The sequence below is a fragment of the Chelonoidis abingdonii genome, chromosome 9 (assembly GCF_003597395.2).
Source record: "Chelonoidis abingdonii isolate Lonesome George chromosome 9, CheloAbing_2.0, whole genome shotgun sequence".
NCBI classification, from domain to species: domain Eukaryota; kingdom Metazoa; phylum Chordata; order Testudines; family Testudinidae; genus Chelonoidis; species Chelonoidis abingdonii.
The window spans coordinates 8,737,509-8,753,931 of record NC_133777.1 but is presented as its reverse complement, the minus strand read 5'-3'; the positions used below and the strand labels follow the sequence as shown (position 1 = coordinate 8,753,931).

General features: G+C 47.5%; 2 protein-coding genes across 4 annotated transcripts in view; both read right to left on the bottom strand.

The window, feature by feature from the left end:
* Positions 1–191, bottom strand: part of FBXL18 (F-box and leucine rich repeat protein 18) — a 29,570-nt gene extending 29,379 nt beyond the window's left edge. Inside the window, exon 1 of one of the 3 annotated variants that reach the window (XM_032767745.2) lies at positions 86–191. In XM_032767745.2, the coding sequence (XP_032623636.1) occupies positions 86–103 (18 nt within the window). In that variant the 5' untranslated portion in view covers positions 104–191. The remainder of the gene's footprint in view (positions 1–85) is intronic. The other 2 variants (XM_032767746.2, XM_032767748.2) reach the window with 2 other exon arrangements.
* An 8,928-nt stretch (positions 192–9,119) lies between these two features.
* On the bottom strand, positions 9,120–15,086 carry ACTB (actin beta). The gene is made up of 6 exons (XM_032767783.2): positions 14,978–15,086; positions 12,461–12,589; positions 11,858–12,097; positions 10,832–11,270; positions 10,306–10,487; positions 9,120–9,813 (listed from the first exon to the last, which is right to left on the bottom strand). Exons 2-6 carry the CDS (start codon positions 12,581–12,583, stop codon positions 9,670–9,672), a joined length of 1,128 nt encoding a protein of 375 aa, XP_032623674.1. The 5' UTR covers positions 12,584–12,589; positions 14,978–15,086; the 3' UTR covers positions 9,120–9,669.
* Positions 15,087–16,423: the final 1,337 nt, after the last annotated feature.

Below are 16,423 nucleotides of genomic sequence, written 5' to 3'. Positions count from 1 at the left end.
GCGGGCAGAGGGGGGCGGGGGTTGCTATGGCGCCGGGTGGGGGTTGCTATGGCGCCGGGCCGCTTCCCCTCTCCCGCGGCTTTACCTGTCCCGGGTCGCACATGGTCCCCCAGCAGCTGCCTCCAGAGACCGGGCCGCCCTCCTGAACCGCTTAAACAAGCCGCTTCCCCGGCGTCAGGATCCCCCACACTTCCGGCGCACCTCTGACCTCACTTCCGCTCTTTCTACTGGGCCAGCCCCCTGCCTTCATCTTGGGAGTGGCATTATCTTAGCGCCGTCCTTTGCCGCCATCTTGAGTGTGGCAGTGGCTATCTTTCCCTTCCTAGCTGTCGTATTGGGAGTGGCACTGGGCAATCCCTGATCCCTTATGACAATTTTTCCAAAGCTTCTTTGAGCCATGGTTTGGGATTACACGGCAAAGGGCCAATAAAACCTCCCTCAATGAAAGATCTCATTCCATGCTACAGTCATATGATTTTCTGAGTTGCCAACCCCAAACAAGAAGTCAGGTGCCAAAAAACACCCATAAACTTGGTTTAGAAAGCAGGATATATTATTGAAGTAATACATGGGGGAGGGGGGTTTTTTAACTTGCCTTCTGGTTTCTGAGTTATTAGGGAATCAAGTTTTCAAGCATTTATCGCAGCTAATAATTTACTCTTTTTTTAGACGGAAGCCAGGGTTGCTGCATAATCCCATGACTTCCAGCGCTGGGACTTTTAAGACAAGCAGCAAATATGGTGAGATTTGTGATAAACTCATAAGAGTTAGTAATGCTGGTTTCAGATTACTTTCTATAGAACCGCGTGAAATTTCTGCAGCTTTATATTGGTTTCAGCCCTATTAAATTGTATAGAACTTTACCATAAGGCCTGTCTGTCTACTGTCACAGGCTACTCCCTCATTGAAAGTATTTATTGTACCCTGTTGCAAACAGAGTACAACAGTTCAGACATTTATTCATCAATTAAGCCTCAATCCTGCAGTTGGATCGTGCAGATGGACTCTTTCGTTTGTGTGGATCAAGCTGCAGGGCTGTGGCCTTACATTGTGTGATGCCAAACACAATGAGGCCCTGATCGCACCTGTGGCCTCTACGTGCTATTGCAATACACTAAAATAATAGTATTATGGGATGGTAATGCATTCAGTCAATATCCGGTGAAATAAAAATAAACATATTGGAAAAATTAAACCCATCTGTTTAGTCAAGGTTTGCTCCATGAGCTGAAAATGGGGTATACAGGCTGCACACAGCTTAATTGTGGGGTGAAGTTTCCTTAGATTTAATTTGACTTGAATTAGTTATCGCTATATTGTTTAAAGCAATTTATGAGCCGTAAAACCTAGCCAAGAATCCATCCGCATTGGTCAATGCATTTCGGAGAACCTTCTTATTGTGTATTTAGCTAAATGTATTGTTATTATGAAACATGTATGTTGTGATACCGCTAAGAGGCAGTTACTTCATTGCCTCGTTGAATTAGGGACTCTGCAAATATGTAGTGAATGACAATCACATAAACATAAATTTCACTCTATCTGTGCCCAGAAACATTACGATGGGGGCAGTTTTAAAAATATATATTTTAAATAGTGTCAGGTAACACCGCCTGGGCTACTGAAAAGCTAGCCCCAAAGCCCACGTCTCCCATCCACAGCAACGGATCCATTCTGATGTGGTTTGCTTGGAGCAAGGCAGCAACTCACTTCACATTGTTCCACAAGCGACACTCCATCATAGACTTTAGCTCCAAACAGACCAGGAGGTTGCTCACAAACTCCTAGCACAATTCAGAACCACGACTCAGCTTTGCGAATTTCAGTGAACCCCTTGAGAAGTCATCGAAAATGACTTTTGGCAGCAGTTACTGATCCCTCCAGCACAATTCCGGCTCCGTCTATGAGTCAGCCCTTGCTTCCTGTTCTGATTGGTGTATTCAAATGAAGTTTGACTATTAACACATCTAGCTTTGCAGGGCATTGCAGTTTTGTTTTCCCAAATGAATTTATTCATTTGATGGTTTCCATCAAGATCCATTTTCAGGAGGGAATGCAAAGGCCTTGCCAATATTTGCAATTATCCCTGACCTCGCAAGCGTAGCAGCTGCACTGAGGCAAATCTCAAGTGTGGACAAAGAAAGCTAAGGTAGAGCTCACCCGCCTTTTGTAATCCACAGCCACTCGGTGTGGCACTTTGTCCCCTTTCTGTGGTGACTTGGCCACATGCAGAGGTTGATAAGTCTTGAATACTGTGCCCAGTTCTGGTTGCCTCATCTCAACAAAGATATATTAGAATTGGAAACGGTACAGAGAAGGGCAACAAAAATGATTAAGGATATGGAACAGCTTCCGTGTGAGGAGAGATTAAAAAGACTGGGGCTGTTCAGTTTAGAAAACAGATGACTCAGGGGGAGGGGAATATGGTAGAGGTCTATAAAATCATGAATGGTGCAGAGAAAGTGAATAGGGAAGTGCTATTTACCTCTTCACATAACTCAAGAACTAGGGGTCACTCAGTGAAATTGATAGGCGGCAGGTTTAAAACAAACATAAGGAAGTATTTCTTTACACAGTGCACCGCCAACCTGTGGAACTCATTGCCAGGGGATGTTTTGAAGGCCAGAGTATAACTGAGTTTAGAAAAGAATTAGATAAGTTCATCTCTATCAACAGCTATTAGCCAAAATGATCAGGGATGCAAGCCCATGTTCCAGGTGTTCCTAAACTTCCAACTGCCAGAATCTGGGATTGGATTATAGGGGATATATCACTCAAAAGGGCCCTGTTCTGTTCATTCGCTTTGATGCATCTGTCGCTGGCATTGTCAGAAGGCAGGATACCGGGCTAGATGGACCATTGATCTGACCCAGTACGGCTGTTCTGATATGCTATAGTATCAGCTAACAGAAACACCTCTTTAGGCACAAGGTGCAGCAGCTCGTGCTTTAAGATTCAGAATTACAGGGTTCAATCTCCACTGCTGATGACTCACCCAGGAATATTATATTGCAGTTTCAAACAGACGGTGAGTCCAACTTACCTCATTTGCATTACTGGCTACTGATGACTGAATCTCAAGTCCAGAAGCCACCAAAATGATGGATTTTCTGTAGCTACATGTATGGTTTTAGATTTGTTTTCATATCAAGGATTCCTTAAAGATGACTTAGAAAGGACAAAAATGATTAGTTGCCCTGTTTCTTTCTGAAGTCGTGAACAAGGTATTAAAAGACTGGGGGGTGATTGTATTTTTAACCTTTGCAATATCAGGAGCCGTCATACTTGTTTTGCTAGCAGTGTCCCTTGGAGGGCCCAGAGCTATGGAGTGTGAGCTCTTTCCATCCCTGATTGGTTGATGGCTGAGAGTGTAGCATCTTTAACAAGACATGGAGTATGCTTACTGTTTGGCAAGTGCTGGAGTTAAATAGAAGTTATCAAAACCAAACCAAAAGGATATTTTAAAGTCTGAATAACAATCACACAGCCCCCTCAATCAAGACTGACTTGCTTAGTATTGGTGAGATCACTAACCTGCCCGTTCTCTAGTCATCCATAGAATTTTCCAGGCAAAACAGATAGACAAGACCTGAATTTCCAATGTAATATACTGGCAAAAGAAACAACTAAAACAACAGGGCCAGCGTTATAGGCGTAGAACACCTGGAGGGCAGCGTCTGTGCTGTGCCTCCAGGTGTAGCGCAGAAGGTGAAGGTGGAGGCAATGTAAATACGGCTGCTGTAGGGACCATCAAGGCTCCCAGTGTAATTACAGCAATCTCCCCGGTGATGTCCATGCGTTGCAATGAAAGTCAGAATAGTTAATAGCATGTGATACAGCCTCATCTCTCTTGCCACCAGTTTGCCGCCTACCTGGGAGTTATAGAGGGTTTGGGGGCAAGCCAGAGCACAATACCACCTCTGGCAACTATATAAGGTAGTTTAGCAGCCACTTTGCAAAAAAAAACAGACACACCACTCACTTCAGAACATGGAACTCTTCCTCTGAGCGCAAAGAATATTTACAACCCATTTCAATGGCAAAATCCCAGTCAAAACATTCTTTATCTGCTGCTTGACAATAGACTTTTCCCAAAGGGGACATGTAATGTGCTGAAACCATATGATAGCTTGGTTTGTTTGCATGAGTATAACCTGGAGCCAACAGCTCTGCACCTTCACTAGTGCTACACACAGCTGCTAAAAAGAATTGTACCACCACTAACGATAAGCATTTCTTCTGCAGTATAACTAGCTATATTTTCTGTTAACTAGAACAGTGGTCTCCTAAGTGGGTCTGCGCAAGAGGATGCTTGAGGGTGCGTAGCAGGAGGAGTGCTTTTTTTTTTTTTTTTTGCTTCATCAGTTTTGCTTTGGCAAAAAATGGTAGAGCCGGCGTGGCAGGGGATGCATGTTCAAAAATTTTTTTACTGATGGGGTGCGCAATCAAACAAGTTTGGAGACCACTGAACTAGAGCTTGTAAGTCTATCTGTAACAGTGCCATCTGGTGGCATCCAGTAATATTCCTGGTGGTTGGGAAACATTGAAAAGTAAAGAAGCTGATGATCAATTAATGCAGGTGTTAAATCCCAAAAGAAGAAACAATCTCCTTTACCAAGGACATCACTAATCTGTTTCAATAGCTTGCATCCATAAGCTGATCAGTGAGGTGACTTCCTTGGTCCCAAGCGGATTACAGAGCACACATCTTGCAGCTGGTGTCTACCTATATCACTAGTGAAAGTTGAGCACTCTTAGGGGAGAAGGACGAAAAACCAGGTAAGGCTGGGCCCAATTAGCCTTCTTCTCCCACTCAAATGAAGCATGGCATTGACTGGGAAGTTGAGTTAAGGCTAGAAGGCTGAGGGTTAAACCCATGACATGGTGTCTCAAAGACGGTTGAAGAAGGTGAAGCTAAGACAAATGGGAAATCTTGGGCCTTCCAGCAGGATATGGAAAAATCCCCTAAAAAAATCCAAATGAGGGTGGATCCTAGTCACTGGCACCCACAATACTGACACACATACCAGGTATGGCTGAGAAATTGACTTACCCAATGGCCGAAGTGCCAAAAAAGAAATGGATTCATTCGGATTCTATATTGTGTGTACGCTGAGGAAGTCCCAGCAGCATTACGTGCGGAGCACCTGTTCACTGATCGGTGACCAGGGTCTGAAGGCCCAGCTAGGTATAAAGTGAGAAAGCAGAGACTAGCACAAGAGGGACTCCCCCATCTGGGAAGCTGTGGGCCTTATTTGAAATGCAAATATATTTGATGAATAACCATACTATATTTAGCGCTGAATCCATGTCGTGGTTCACTGACAAACTCATGCAATGATGTAAATAACACGCTGCCCTTCCATAGCCTCTTTCTTCTAAGGAACTCATGGCCACTCTACCATGGTGGGTATCCTTCTCTCTAATCTACAGCCGAGAAAAGCAGCACAGCCATTGTGAACTTGCGCATGGTCACAGTGAGTCAGTGGTAGCACAGGGTATAGCGTCACGGTCTCCTGACTCCCAGGCCTCTGCCACAACCAGTGCACCGGGCATGACTACGTTTGATTAAGGACAACGCATTCTTCCAGTGACCAGCGATTCAGTGGGACTAGAGTCAGTGGAAAGATATATTACCCTCAAACCTATGAAATGGCTAGAAATTCCCAGATCTAGCTCAACACTAATTAGTGTTAGGAAGAGATGACTATGTATAAAAAACATCCCCTCGCTTGCTAAAGGAAAACACCACAGGAGTTCAGAGTCCTGGGTAGTGAGTAATGTTTTCCCCAGGGTGACATAAAATTCTTTTCTCCAGCATGTAATCACTAAGAGACACAATTACCAAGCATTAGCCAAGGAACCTAATAAGAATCTATGCATGTTGCTTCGACATGGCATAACGCATAAAGTTTTTGGTTAGCCAAGGCAATAATCTATACCAGAAGAACCTTGTAAGAAGCATGTGCACTTCACTGGTCAGTTGACTGTAGCTGCAAGCAAAGGTGAAAGTAAGCCAGTACGGTCCGGTCAGAGGTGAAAGTAAGCTGGTACAGTCCACTACGGTGCACCGGCAAGAGCCAGTAGGCTGTGCCGGACTAGACTGGCTTCTGCAGCGGTAATTTAAAGGGCCCAGGGCTCCAGCCACTGCAGGGAGCCTGGGGCCCTTTAAAGCGCCACTGGAGCTCCGGCAGCTCTGGCAGCCAGGCTCAGGCTGGGGCTTAAATGGCCTGGTGCTCCTGCCACCGTGGGGAGCCCCGGGCCCTTTAAAGCACCTCCGGCGCTCTGGCAGCCAGGCTCTGGTGGGGATTTCAAGTGCCCGGTGCTCCGGCTGCTGCAGGGATCCCCGGACCCTTTAAATCCCAGCCCAAGCCCAGCTGCTGGAGCTCTGGTCGGGATTTAAAGGGCCCAGAGCTCCGCGGCGGCCGAAGCCCCAGGTCCTTTAATTTGCCCCTGAGCCCCAGGGCTCCCAGCCACCTCTGCAGCTGGTAGCTCTGGAGTGATTTAAAGGCCCTGGAGCTCCCAGCCACAGCCGGTGCCCCAGGGCCTTTAAATCTTGACAGGCCCCCACCTCTTCTGGTTGAGGCCACACCCCTGTGCAGGACTCTGGCGTACTGGTAAGTCCTTTAAGTTACTTTCACCCCTGGCTGCAAGGGAAAAACAATCAGAGAAGCCCTTGCAAAAGCATTTCCAAAACCACTTTGGTAACCCTGACCTCACTCAGAAGCGCTCGTAAGCAGGAAACACAAGCACTGCCACCTCACAAAAAACATCCTCTAGTGAAACAATTCCCACTGTTTAGTTACATAGATATATGTGTATATGCTCTTCCTGTGTCTGTTACTGCTGAGGATAGTTGCCTGGCCACTTAGATCTTCATAAATAGCTGCCTCCTTCTGTTTCTTTCCCCTGCACCTCTTACATCATAATCTTCCATTTGTATCACAACCACCATTTCAACAGCAACTTCTTCGGTCAGAAAGGAAAGCAGGAGTTGGACTTGTATACAATAGCTCCATAGCATCACCACGCTCTAAGGACAAGCTAAGAGACATGGGTTTAGATCATCCTCTATGCCCCTGAACACGTGTTTGGAAACTGAGTTCCTGTAAGCATCTGTAGCCAAGTATATATTAATATGGTGACAGACCAAGGCCAGCAGACTCAAAAGTAAGCTGAGCCCCCATTGTTAATACACTGCCATTCATGGAGACAGAATGCATAGGCCTGCAAGCTGGAAGATGGTTTATACTGTAGGTGGTGTGATAGCTAGGCACAATAGGACAAGGCCAAAAAAAGCAGATAAAGATTGAATTTTAGTCTCAAACTGGTTTCTGCCTTCATCCTGTTTTTAAGGGTGATCAATTGGCAGGCCTTTAGTGCTGGTAGGCAGGCAGACTATGAAAGCCTTGGAAAATCATTACATAGACTGGCTTAGCCTGTTTCTAGTCAGCGACTCTCAACAGGATGAGAGGTGAGGGCCTGACCCCGCACAGCTGTGCCATTGTTCATGCTGGAACATCCTCCGTTGAATCCCTCAAGGCTACCTATACTGTACAAAATAAAGCAATAAATAGAAGTTATGCAGATGTCAGTATGTAGTGGAGAGGCTGCACAATCTAGACAGCAGGGCATAAGGATGGAACTCAAGAAATTGGGGGGTAAGCCGATTCACCCTCTGTGCCTGCCTTGCTTAGACATATTCTTTGGAGCAGGGGTTGTTTGCATAGTACCCAAGATAATGGAGGCTTGATCTCAGTTGGAGTCTCTATACCAGCCAGTCATATGGCCTGTATATCTCTCCTCCCCATCCCAAAACCATCCTTTGAAACAGATGGCTCTTTATAGCAGGGCCATGCCTAGCCCAGTTTGGGTGCTCTAAATAAAGCCCCTACTGCCCATTGACTTCAATAGAAGCAGTTACATCAGGCAGAAGGGAAACTAGTTTTTGCAAGCCTGGACAGTCCCTAAAGCTAGGATTGAGCATGAAGAGACTATGTTTATCTACTCAGAGGTATGCAGCAAATTGTCTCTGCTAACAGACTTTTGCAGACAACATAGCTGCTATCAATCAGTTTTGCTTATAAACAATGAGGGTTATTATGGGCTAGGTACCAGATTCCTGGGTATTTTTAGCATTGATAGGAGCATGTGCTTAGTCATTGATGGGGATTTTTAATCTTACAAGGAAGTGCATTATGACAGCAGACTTTACAGTTCTGCTTGGGGCACATCAGGCAGTGCTCACCCGTGCAAAAGATTGAAGCCAGAGTTCCCAGGGGAACATCTTACTAAAGTGCAGGGCAGGCAGAGAGCTGCAGCAACAGCTTTTCTTCCAACCCCCACTTCTGGCATTACCTTGCTGGTGACCCGGTTTATGCCATTATCTCCCTGCTAGATTGTCAGAGCTGCTCAGTAAGCTGCAGTTGTGGGTCCCCTATGCCTTCATCTGTGTACTGTGCCAGGTAGGGGGATACATGTGGAGATAAAATGTAGTCAGGTCTTGTCTGCTCCTGACTGCTGGGTTTAAGCAGCCCTTTAATCCCACAAGGGAACTTCAGGTTGCTTATGTCTAGGGAAAGGTATTCCGGATCTAGCCTCTTTACAAATGAGTGGCCAGCAGGAGAGTCAGTGACCAAATCAGAGCTGCACGAATACTCCTCTGCTTCTTTGTGGCTATAGGAGAGTTTAGTTGGTCACCCTTCTTCTACCCTGGCACAGGGAGCGAGGGTTTTAATTTCACTCTGACAGCAATATGGCCATCTCTGCTTTGATTCCTCTAGGAACACATAGAAATGGTGGAAACAGGAAGAGGGATGGATGGGAGCAGTTTAAGGACACAAACTTGTCACCACTGGTGAGTCTGCCTGCTTTAGTACAACTGACACCTAACAGCAGGGAGTCTGGCAGGAGAGGCAACAAGAAGGCATTAAAGGAATGGTTCAGGCCTGGCCTGTGCTAGGATCCAAGAAATGACACTGAGAAGGTTCCAGGAGAGACTTCTTGCTGCAGGCTCTGCACATCTGGAGCCTACCTTCCCACCCATCCTCCCCACCAAACCCAGTAGCTGGATATGATCCATGTGTGCAGTGAAGTGAGAAAGTCAACACCAGCCAAACTTCTATTGTGTGCACTTTTATTTGAACTGGTCTTCAGTCAGTGTACAGGTAGCCCCTTCCCTCCCCCACATACTGGCACTCGCCACATACTTGGACGCTCAAGGGGCACTGTAAAGCCTTCATTCACATCTATAATTGGGGAACACAGCCCATTTGCTTGACAAAAATCAAAGAAAGGATCAAGTGTGTTTTGTTTTAAGGCGGCAGATACAAAAAGACACTTGTTGGGTTACATAATTTACTGACAAGCATTACTCTGCTCCTGCGAGCTGGGCTGCTGCCTCCAGAGGCGAGTAACTTCCTGTAACAATGCATTATGCAATATTTGGAATGACTATTAAAAACAAATGTACAATCAGAGTCCTGATGCATTGTAGAACTTTGGGGACGTTCACGCCATCATGTTAAGACTGCTGCTGTCACCTTCACCATTCCAGTTTTTAAATCCTGAGTCAAGCGCCAAAAAAAACAAATAAAGCCATGCCAATCTCATCTTGTTTTATGCGCAATTATGGGTTTTATCAAAGGTGGGATGTGGTAACAGTCCGGTTTAAAAGCATTTGCGGTGGACAATGGAGGGTCCGGATTCATCATACTCCTGCTTGCTGATCCACATCTGCTGGAAGGTGGACAGAGAGGCAAGGATGGAGCCACCAATCCAGACAGAGTACTTGCGCTCAGGGGGTGCAATGATCTGTAGGAGACAAGAGAGTTACATGCTTGTAGCAGTTGCCAAACACCACTGATGCTACAATAGATGGATCACAGTTTGTGCTATATCCAACAAGGTACAACCCTTGTGGAGTTTTTGCAACTTAAATGAAAAATTTAAGTAACATGAAAGGTTAAGACCAGGCCTGTTGCAAGCCACTAGATTTGCCACATTAAGAGACCAGTCAGTATTCACTTAGCCACCACCACATGGCATTTAATCTGGACAGGCTTGAATTGCAACATCCCATGTATGTTCCCAATTTAGAAACAGCATTCTTCATCAGCTCATTAGTGCAAGTGCTTCAGGCCAATGAAGACTCTTCACACGGTGGTACTGCCATCAAAATGCCATTACCCAGATGTTTCCAGGATTTGAGCTCTTGTAGCTTTTCATCCCAGGGACCTAGCTCTGATCAGGACAGCCCCACCCACTGCTGGAACATGAGCAGAGAGCATAAGTTCTCTAACGTACCTTAATTTTCATTGTGCTGGGTGCCAGGGCTGTGATCTCCTTCTGCATTCTGTCAGCAATGCCTGGGTACATGGTGGTGCCACCAGACAGCACAGTGTTGGCGTACAGGTCTTTACGGATATCCACATCACACTTCATGATGGAGTTGAAGGTAGTTTCATGGATGCCACAGGATTCCATACCTAGCAGGAAGGAGCCAGTCATAAGGTCAGTAAGATACCAACTAGAAGATCACAACCTAATATAAGCTAGTGTGCCCTAAGTCACACTAAGAACGCCAAATGCATGTATCATGCAGAATCCAGCACTGCACAGAGACAACTGCTCCTTTCAGCCTTCAGCCAAGAAGAGGGGATCTCTTGCTTGGCTTCACAACACTTAAGTTACTCTAGACTGATTGTGTGGGAAGCTATGTGCCATTTAGTCTCATCTCAGGGGGAGGAGAGGACTTCACCACTAAAGCCTGGTGGGAAAAACAAAAAGGAAATTACACCAACCAACCATCTCCTACAAGATGGTGACTTACCCAAGAAAGATGGCTGGAAGAGGGCTTCTGGGCACCTGAACCTCTCATTGCCAATGGTGATCACCTGACCATCAGGGAGTTCGTAGCTCTTCTCCAGGGAAGAGCTGGAGGCAGCGGTGGCCATCTCCTGTTCGAAGTCCAGAGCAACATAACACAGCTTTTCCTTGATGTCACGCACGATTTCCCTTTCGGCTGTGGTGGTGAAGCTGTAGCCTCTCTCTGTCAGAATCTTCATGAGGTAGTCCGTCAGATCACGGCCAGCCAGATCCAGACGGAGGATGGCGTGGGGGAGGGCATAACCTTCATAGATGGGCACAGTGTGGGTGACACCATCACCAGAGTCCATCACAATACCGGTGGTACGACCAGAGGCGTACAGGGACAACACAGCCTGAATGGCTACATACATGGCTGGGGTGTTGAAGGTCTCAAACATGATCTGTGGATGCAAGAGAAAAGGTTAAGCTGACAGGATGCAACCAAGAGGCTCACTCAGCACTCACAAGAGACAGTTTGTGGCAAGTCATGCAAATGTCCTTATGCTGCAGAGTGTAGCATCTGCAAACTCAGGATTTGGTCTTCTGGAATGGGAGACCATACCAACCACCTCTGAGCTCACAGCAAACCCACCAACCCAAGCTCAAACCTTGGAACGAGGAATGGAGAGCATGGACCAACCCAGCTGCACCACAGCAACTGTGGCTACCCACATCTTAGCTTTCTCACAAGCTCTAGAAAACTATGTTACAGAAGTCACTCAGGGCAGGTGAATGGGTTAGTGTCTCAGGTTAGAAACAGCAGTTAAATGAGTTGCTAGTATAAAGTCTGCAAGAGAAAACCAGCTTAGGAAGAGCAAATAAAACCTGTCAAGATCCAGCAAAGAAGACTCAGGTCAGGAAAGGAAAACCCTGTAGAGAATGGCAAAGGGAAACAGATGAAGGCACGCAAGGGAGGAATGCTGGTCAGCAGCTCTCAGTCAGCTGGAGCCAAATGATGGAGAATGGGGACCAAGACCACCTTACACACCTGTGTCATCTTTTCTCTGTTGGCCTTGGGGTTCAGGGGAGCCTCTGTAAGCAGCACAGGGTGCTCCTCAGGGGCAACTCTGAGTTCATTGTAGAAGGTGTGGTGCCAGATCTTCTCCATGTCATCCCAGTTGGTCACAATACCATGTTCGATGGGGTATTTCAGGGTCAGGATACCTCTTTTACTTTGGGCTTCATCACCAACGTAGCTGTCTTTCTGGCCCATACCAACCATCACACCCTGTAGAGAAGAGTCAGAGCTGATTAGTCAAACTTGAGCCAGTAACTCTGAAGACACTAATCCACTGGCTGACTAAACACCAGGCCCCACTCCTCAACCACGGCAGCTAGTGTGCTCTTAGGAGTTTTGCTGAGGCATTATGAGGGTTACAGGACCTCAGAAGCCAGGCCACAGGTACAGAACTTCCCCATCCTAGTAGAGATGGGGAGTTTTACTGGCTGACAGGAAAATGAACTAAACTAGCTCATTTCTTTTCACTCCTGCACAGCCACACGTGTACACAGACAGGATATAGATCCTATACGCTATGCAACGTTCTCTTCTGATCTGACAATACAGGCAAGATGCTATTCTATTACATACCTGATGCCTGGGGCGACCGACGATGGATGGAAAGACAGCACGAGGGGCATCATCCCCAGCAAAACCGGCTTTGCACATACCGGAGCCATTGTCAACAACGAGTGCAGCAATATCATCATCCATGGCGAACTGTAAAGTAATGGAGACAACATCAGCAAGTTTGATTCGCTGGGCAGCAGATGTTTCATTTTAGTTTGAAGTCTCCATGCTCCAGCATTTATGGAAATACTTTTAATAGCTGTGAGTATATCATAGTTTGGGAGGAAAACCTCATGTGGTAAGGTTAAGCCATTTGTTTCTGAGCATGAAGAGGCAAGGGCCTTCCCCACCCATTTCCTTTCTAGCTTCCTGTTTGTGAGCTGACTTCTCCCTTTCAGCCACTAGAGGGTGCAGGGCATTGCCTATTTTGCCTTTGCAGATTTGGGACAAAGGAAGTCCCTCCTGCTCTAGTCTCACATTATTACCATAAAAGGCAATGGTTAGAGCAAGCTTTGCAAGAAGCCAGCAGTGCAGCGTGGAGCCAGCTTTTGGACTGATTAAGGAGACAAGCCACTCCCCTCCCTTTTCAAATGAAGCATATGGCTGTGGCCACTCCCTGCAAGAGGGAGTGTGCCTGGTACTAGCAGCACTAGGGTGTCCTCTTACCCCTGCTTCAGCCAACTGACAGTTTGGAAAGGGGAAATTACCCACACCCTGCTTCAGAGAAGCAGCCTGTCCCTGGATCCCACCCTGTTGAGCATTCAGGCTCTATGACTAGTTAGACCTGTAATGCAAGCAATTGCATTAGCTTTCAGATGCATTCATCTCCCACTGACCTAATCCAGAAAGCAGTAAAGGGTTTCATAAGAAAGAAGCCTTCTTTATATGCATTTAATTAACTGGCAGAGTTTAATTGCAGGTTCCCCACCAGCTAGCCTCAAAACCCTTTACACTGAGTGACAGCAGAAGCTAGCACAGGATTAACACAATGCTATTATGCAATTGTCACACAAGGGGAACTCTAATCACTGAGACCAAAGTGCCAGGTTTAGAGCAGCAGATCCACTGGTTAACTGAATGTCAGATTCTCCCCACTTGTGCCTGCCCTCACCTTTTGTACTAACCTAGCTCCTTCACCCCACTGTTGGTTAGAAGCACAGCTGGGATGAGTCCTTGTTTTTTGTTAAAAAAAGCATTTTAAAACCAAACCAGCAATAAAAAGAGCATCTCTTTCCCCTATCATCAGGCAGAATAGCCCTGGATCTGTGCCCCAAGGCCAGAGACTCTAGCCATCTAGACCTGCGGGGACCCCACCCCTTCCCAGACACTAGAGACAATGCTCGCAGCAGAATCAGGTTTCTGATCAGTCTTCCTGGATCCAACCACCCCTTCAACCCCTTACCAAAAAGGAGCCTCCAGTGTAACCACCCTATAGCATGGGAGGGGAGGAGAGAACTCTCCTAGGGATCCCATATGCCTTCAGCAAGACAAAGAGACGCTCCCTCCCTCCCACAGCCTCTGGGCGGGGAGACTGATTCATGTCTTTCCCCCCTCCCCATCCTGTGCATGGAGGATCCTCCTTCTGCCTCCCCCACCCTTCCCCAGCATGTGCTGAGCTGATACAATAGAAGTACCGGCTTTCTGCCACCGGAAGCAGCAGCTCTGGAGTCACACCCAAACCAGATCTTAAGGGCAGCAGCGAACAGATATCCCCTTTCCCGCAGCTTTCTTCCAACCCCCTTTCAAAAAAAGGAAGGAGGGGAGGCACTCTCCCAAGCCCCTCTTTCCTACAGCACCACTGGTCCATCAAACCCACCACATCCCTCCTCTTTGGAAGGTGATTCGCTTTAGACTTTCCCCTTCCTCCTTCCCTCCCATTCAACCTCTATTCCAACAACAAATCCTCTTAGGTACCGAAACAAGCGAGCCAGATTACAGCCCCAGAGCTGTCTCAGCAACACTGCAACCGATCAGACCCTCTCTACACCTACAAACTCAGATTAACTTGAGGCAAACTCCATCGCACCCCACCCCAAGCCTCGATCACAACCACGCACCAGAACCCGCGGATGCAACCCCCACTGATTGCCTGGGGAGGTGGCACAGTCACTTCCAGCTATGGCCGTGGACAAGGAAGCTAAAAGAAACAGATCATGCCCCTCGTGCTCAGCCATGCACAATTTGGTTAGTGCACTTTAGCTTTCCACAAAGAGAGCAGACTCTCCCTAGAAGAGCAGCAGCCCCTAAATAAATCTTGCCAAAAGAAAAAGAAAAAAAAAAAAAAAGCAGCCACACACCACCCTGACAGTTCATTGCCAAGGCTTTCCCTTGGGGGGTGGGGAGGCAGTGTTAGGCAGCAGCTTTTATCTGGAAGCCATCAGAATTTAGCTCCTCTTTGGGGTCTTTTCGCTGGGGTGGGAGGAATGAAATCAAGCCACTCGTCTCTAGCCAAGAAAGGGGCCCTTAAAAATCCAGTCTGTCCTCTCTACCCACCCCCAAGAGCGGCTCTGAGGGGGGCTCCTGCCCCCCATCACTTACCTTAAGGAAGTTGCAAGTTTAGACCCTAGGCAGAAAGCAGGAGCTCGGCTGGAGGAGAGCAAACCTGGCGCGTGCAGAGGAAGCTCACAGCTACTCCAACCCACCTCGCGCGCCGGGTTTTATGGGGCCAGAGCGGTGGAGCCCTAGCCATAAAAGGCAACTTTCGGAGCTAGCCCTTCTGATTGGCCCGGCCGCTGCCTCTCCCGAGCCGCTTTGCACATTGCAGCAGGGTTTTTTTTTTTTTTCGTCTTGCAAAAAAAAAGAGAGAGCGAGCGAGGAGCAGGAGGGGTGGGGGAGGGCTGCTCCAGCCTGTGGGTGCAGTACCCTGCCTGCTCCTTTGCAGGCGCGAGCCCACGCGCAGTGCCATAGCAATGCAGAGTTGATTCATATCGAAACGTGCATGCAAAGGCTGCCTTGTTGTTTTGCCCATGCACCAGCCTCTTCCCTGGGGAAAAGGGCTCCATGTGGGTCTGGTGGCCCAAGCCACTGTGACTTGCCAGGCCTGGGGGTCTTACCGCCTCCCACTCTACCTGCGTGCTACCGATTATTGGCCGCCCTCGACTGAGCATGGCAAGCTCGGTCGTGTGGTGCCCAGTGCCCCGGAGGCGTCCCCTTCAAATAACCTCCCTGCCTCAGCATGCTAGTGGAAAAGGGGTTATCTAGAACTTGAGCCTATGAATGCTGCAGAGGGCTGGCTGCTGGAAGAAATGCCTGGCCTTCACTGGGGCCACATGCCACTTACCTGCGAATGGGCCTTTAGACTGCAGGGTCTTCTGGACAGGAACCTTCGAGCCACTTTTCTGGCCTGGCTGAGGTTCCCCTCAGTGCAGGAAGGGGTTAAAGGCAAAGACAGCTTACTCTGGAGCTGTCTAAGGGGCGTTCCTGACCCCCCAGTCTAAATTAGAGTAGCCTCAGGCAGCAGCAAAGTTCCTGCCCCCAACTGTGCTCCTGGAATATCCCTACACCCCAGGCTGTGAAAAGGCATGGCATATGGCTGCTTATATCAGCTAGGGAAGCCCCTGCTGACTTTATGGCCCATTTATGTTGAGAAAGCGGCTCCAAGAGGTCATAGGGCAAAGGAAAATCAGACCCTACTGTCCATATGTTAGACTGTTAACGTGCCTTTGGCACCAGGCAAATAATAATTATCCAAGACAGATTCCAATTTAAAATTGAATTTAAGGGTCAAATTCAGCCCACAAGGGAGTGGGCACAATGGAGCTGCTGTTGCCGCCATCATTGGTAAAAGCAGCCCTTTAACTCACCCACCCAAGGAATATTACAGTTACTTACAAACACTGTGAATTATATTGGTATTAAGATTCCTGCAAATGTGTGATACGGTACCAGCACCTGATCTGCCTGCTGTGTGTGTCACAGTTGGAGTTAGGCACCTAAATACCTTTGTGAATCCCACCCACTGGGGCCGGGGCTACACTTCAAAAT

Bases quoted from the DNA above. Each gene is read 5' to 3' on its own strand.
- ACTB (XM_032767783.2), bottom strand. From the start codon at position 12,583: ATGGATGATGATATTGCTGCACTCGTTGTTGACAATGGCTCCGGTATG. The intron at 12,098-12,460 runs GTATGTAATAGA...TCTTCTCTACAG, and splicing joins TCGGTCGCCCCAGGCATCAG to GGTGTGATGGTTGGTATGGG. The intron at 9,814-10,305 runs GTACGTTAGAGA...TGTCTCCTACAG, and splicing joins CCAGCACAATGAAAATTAAG to ATCATTGCACCCCCTGAGCG.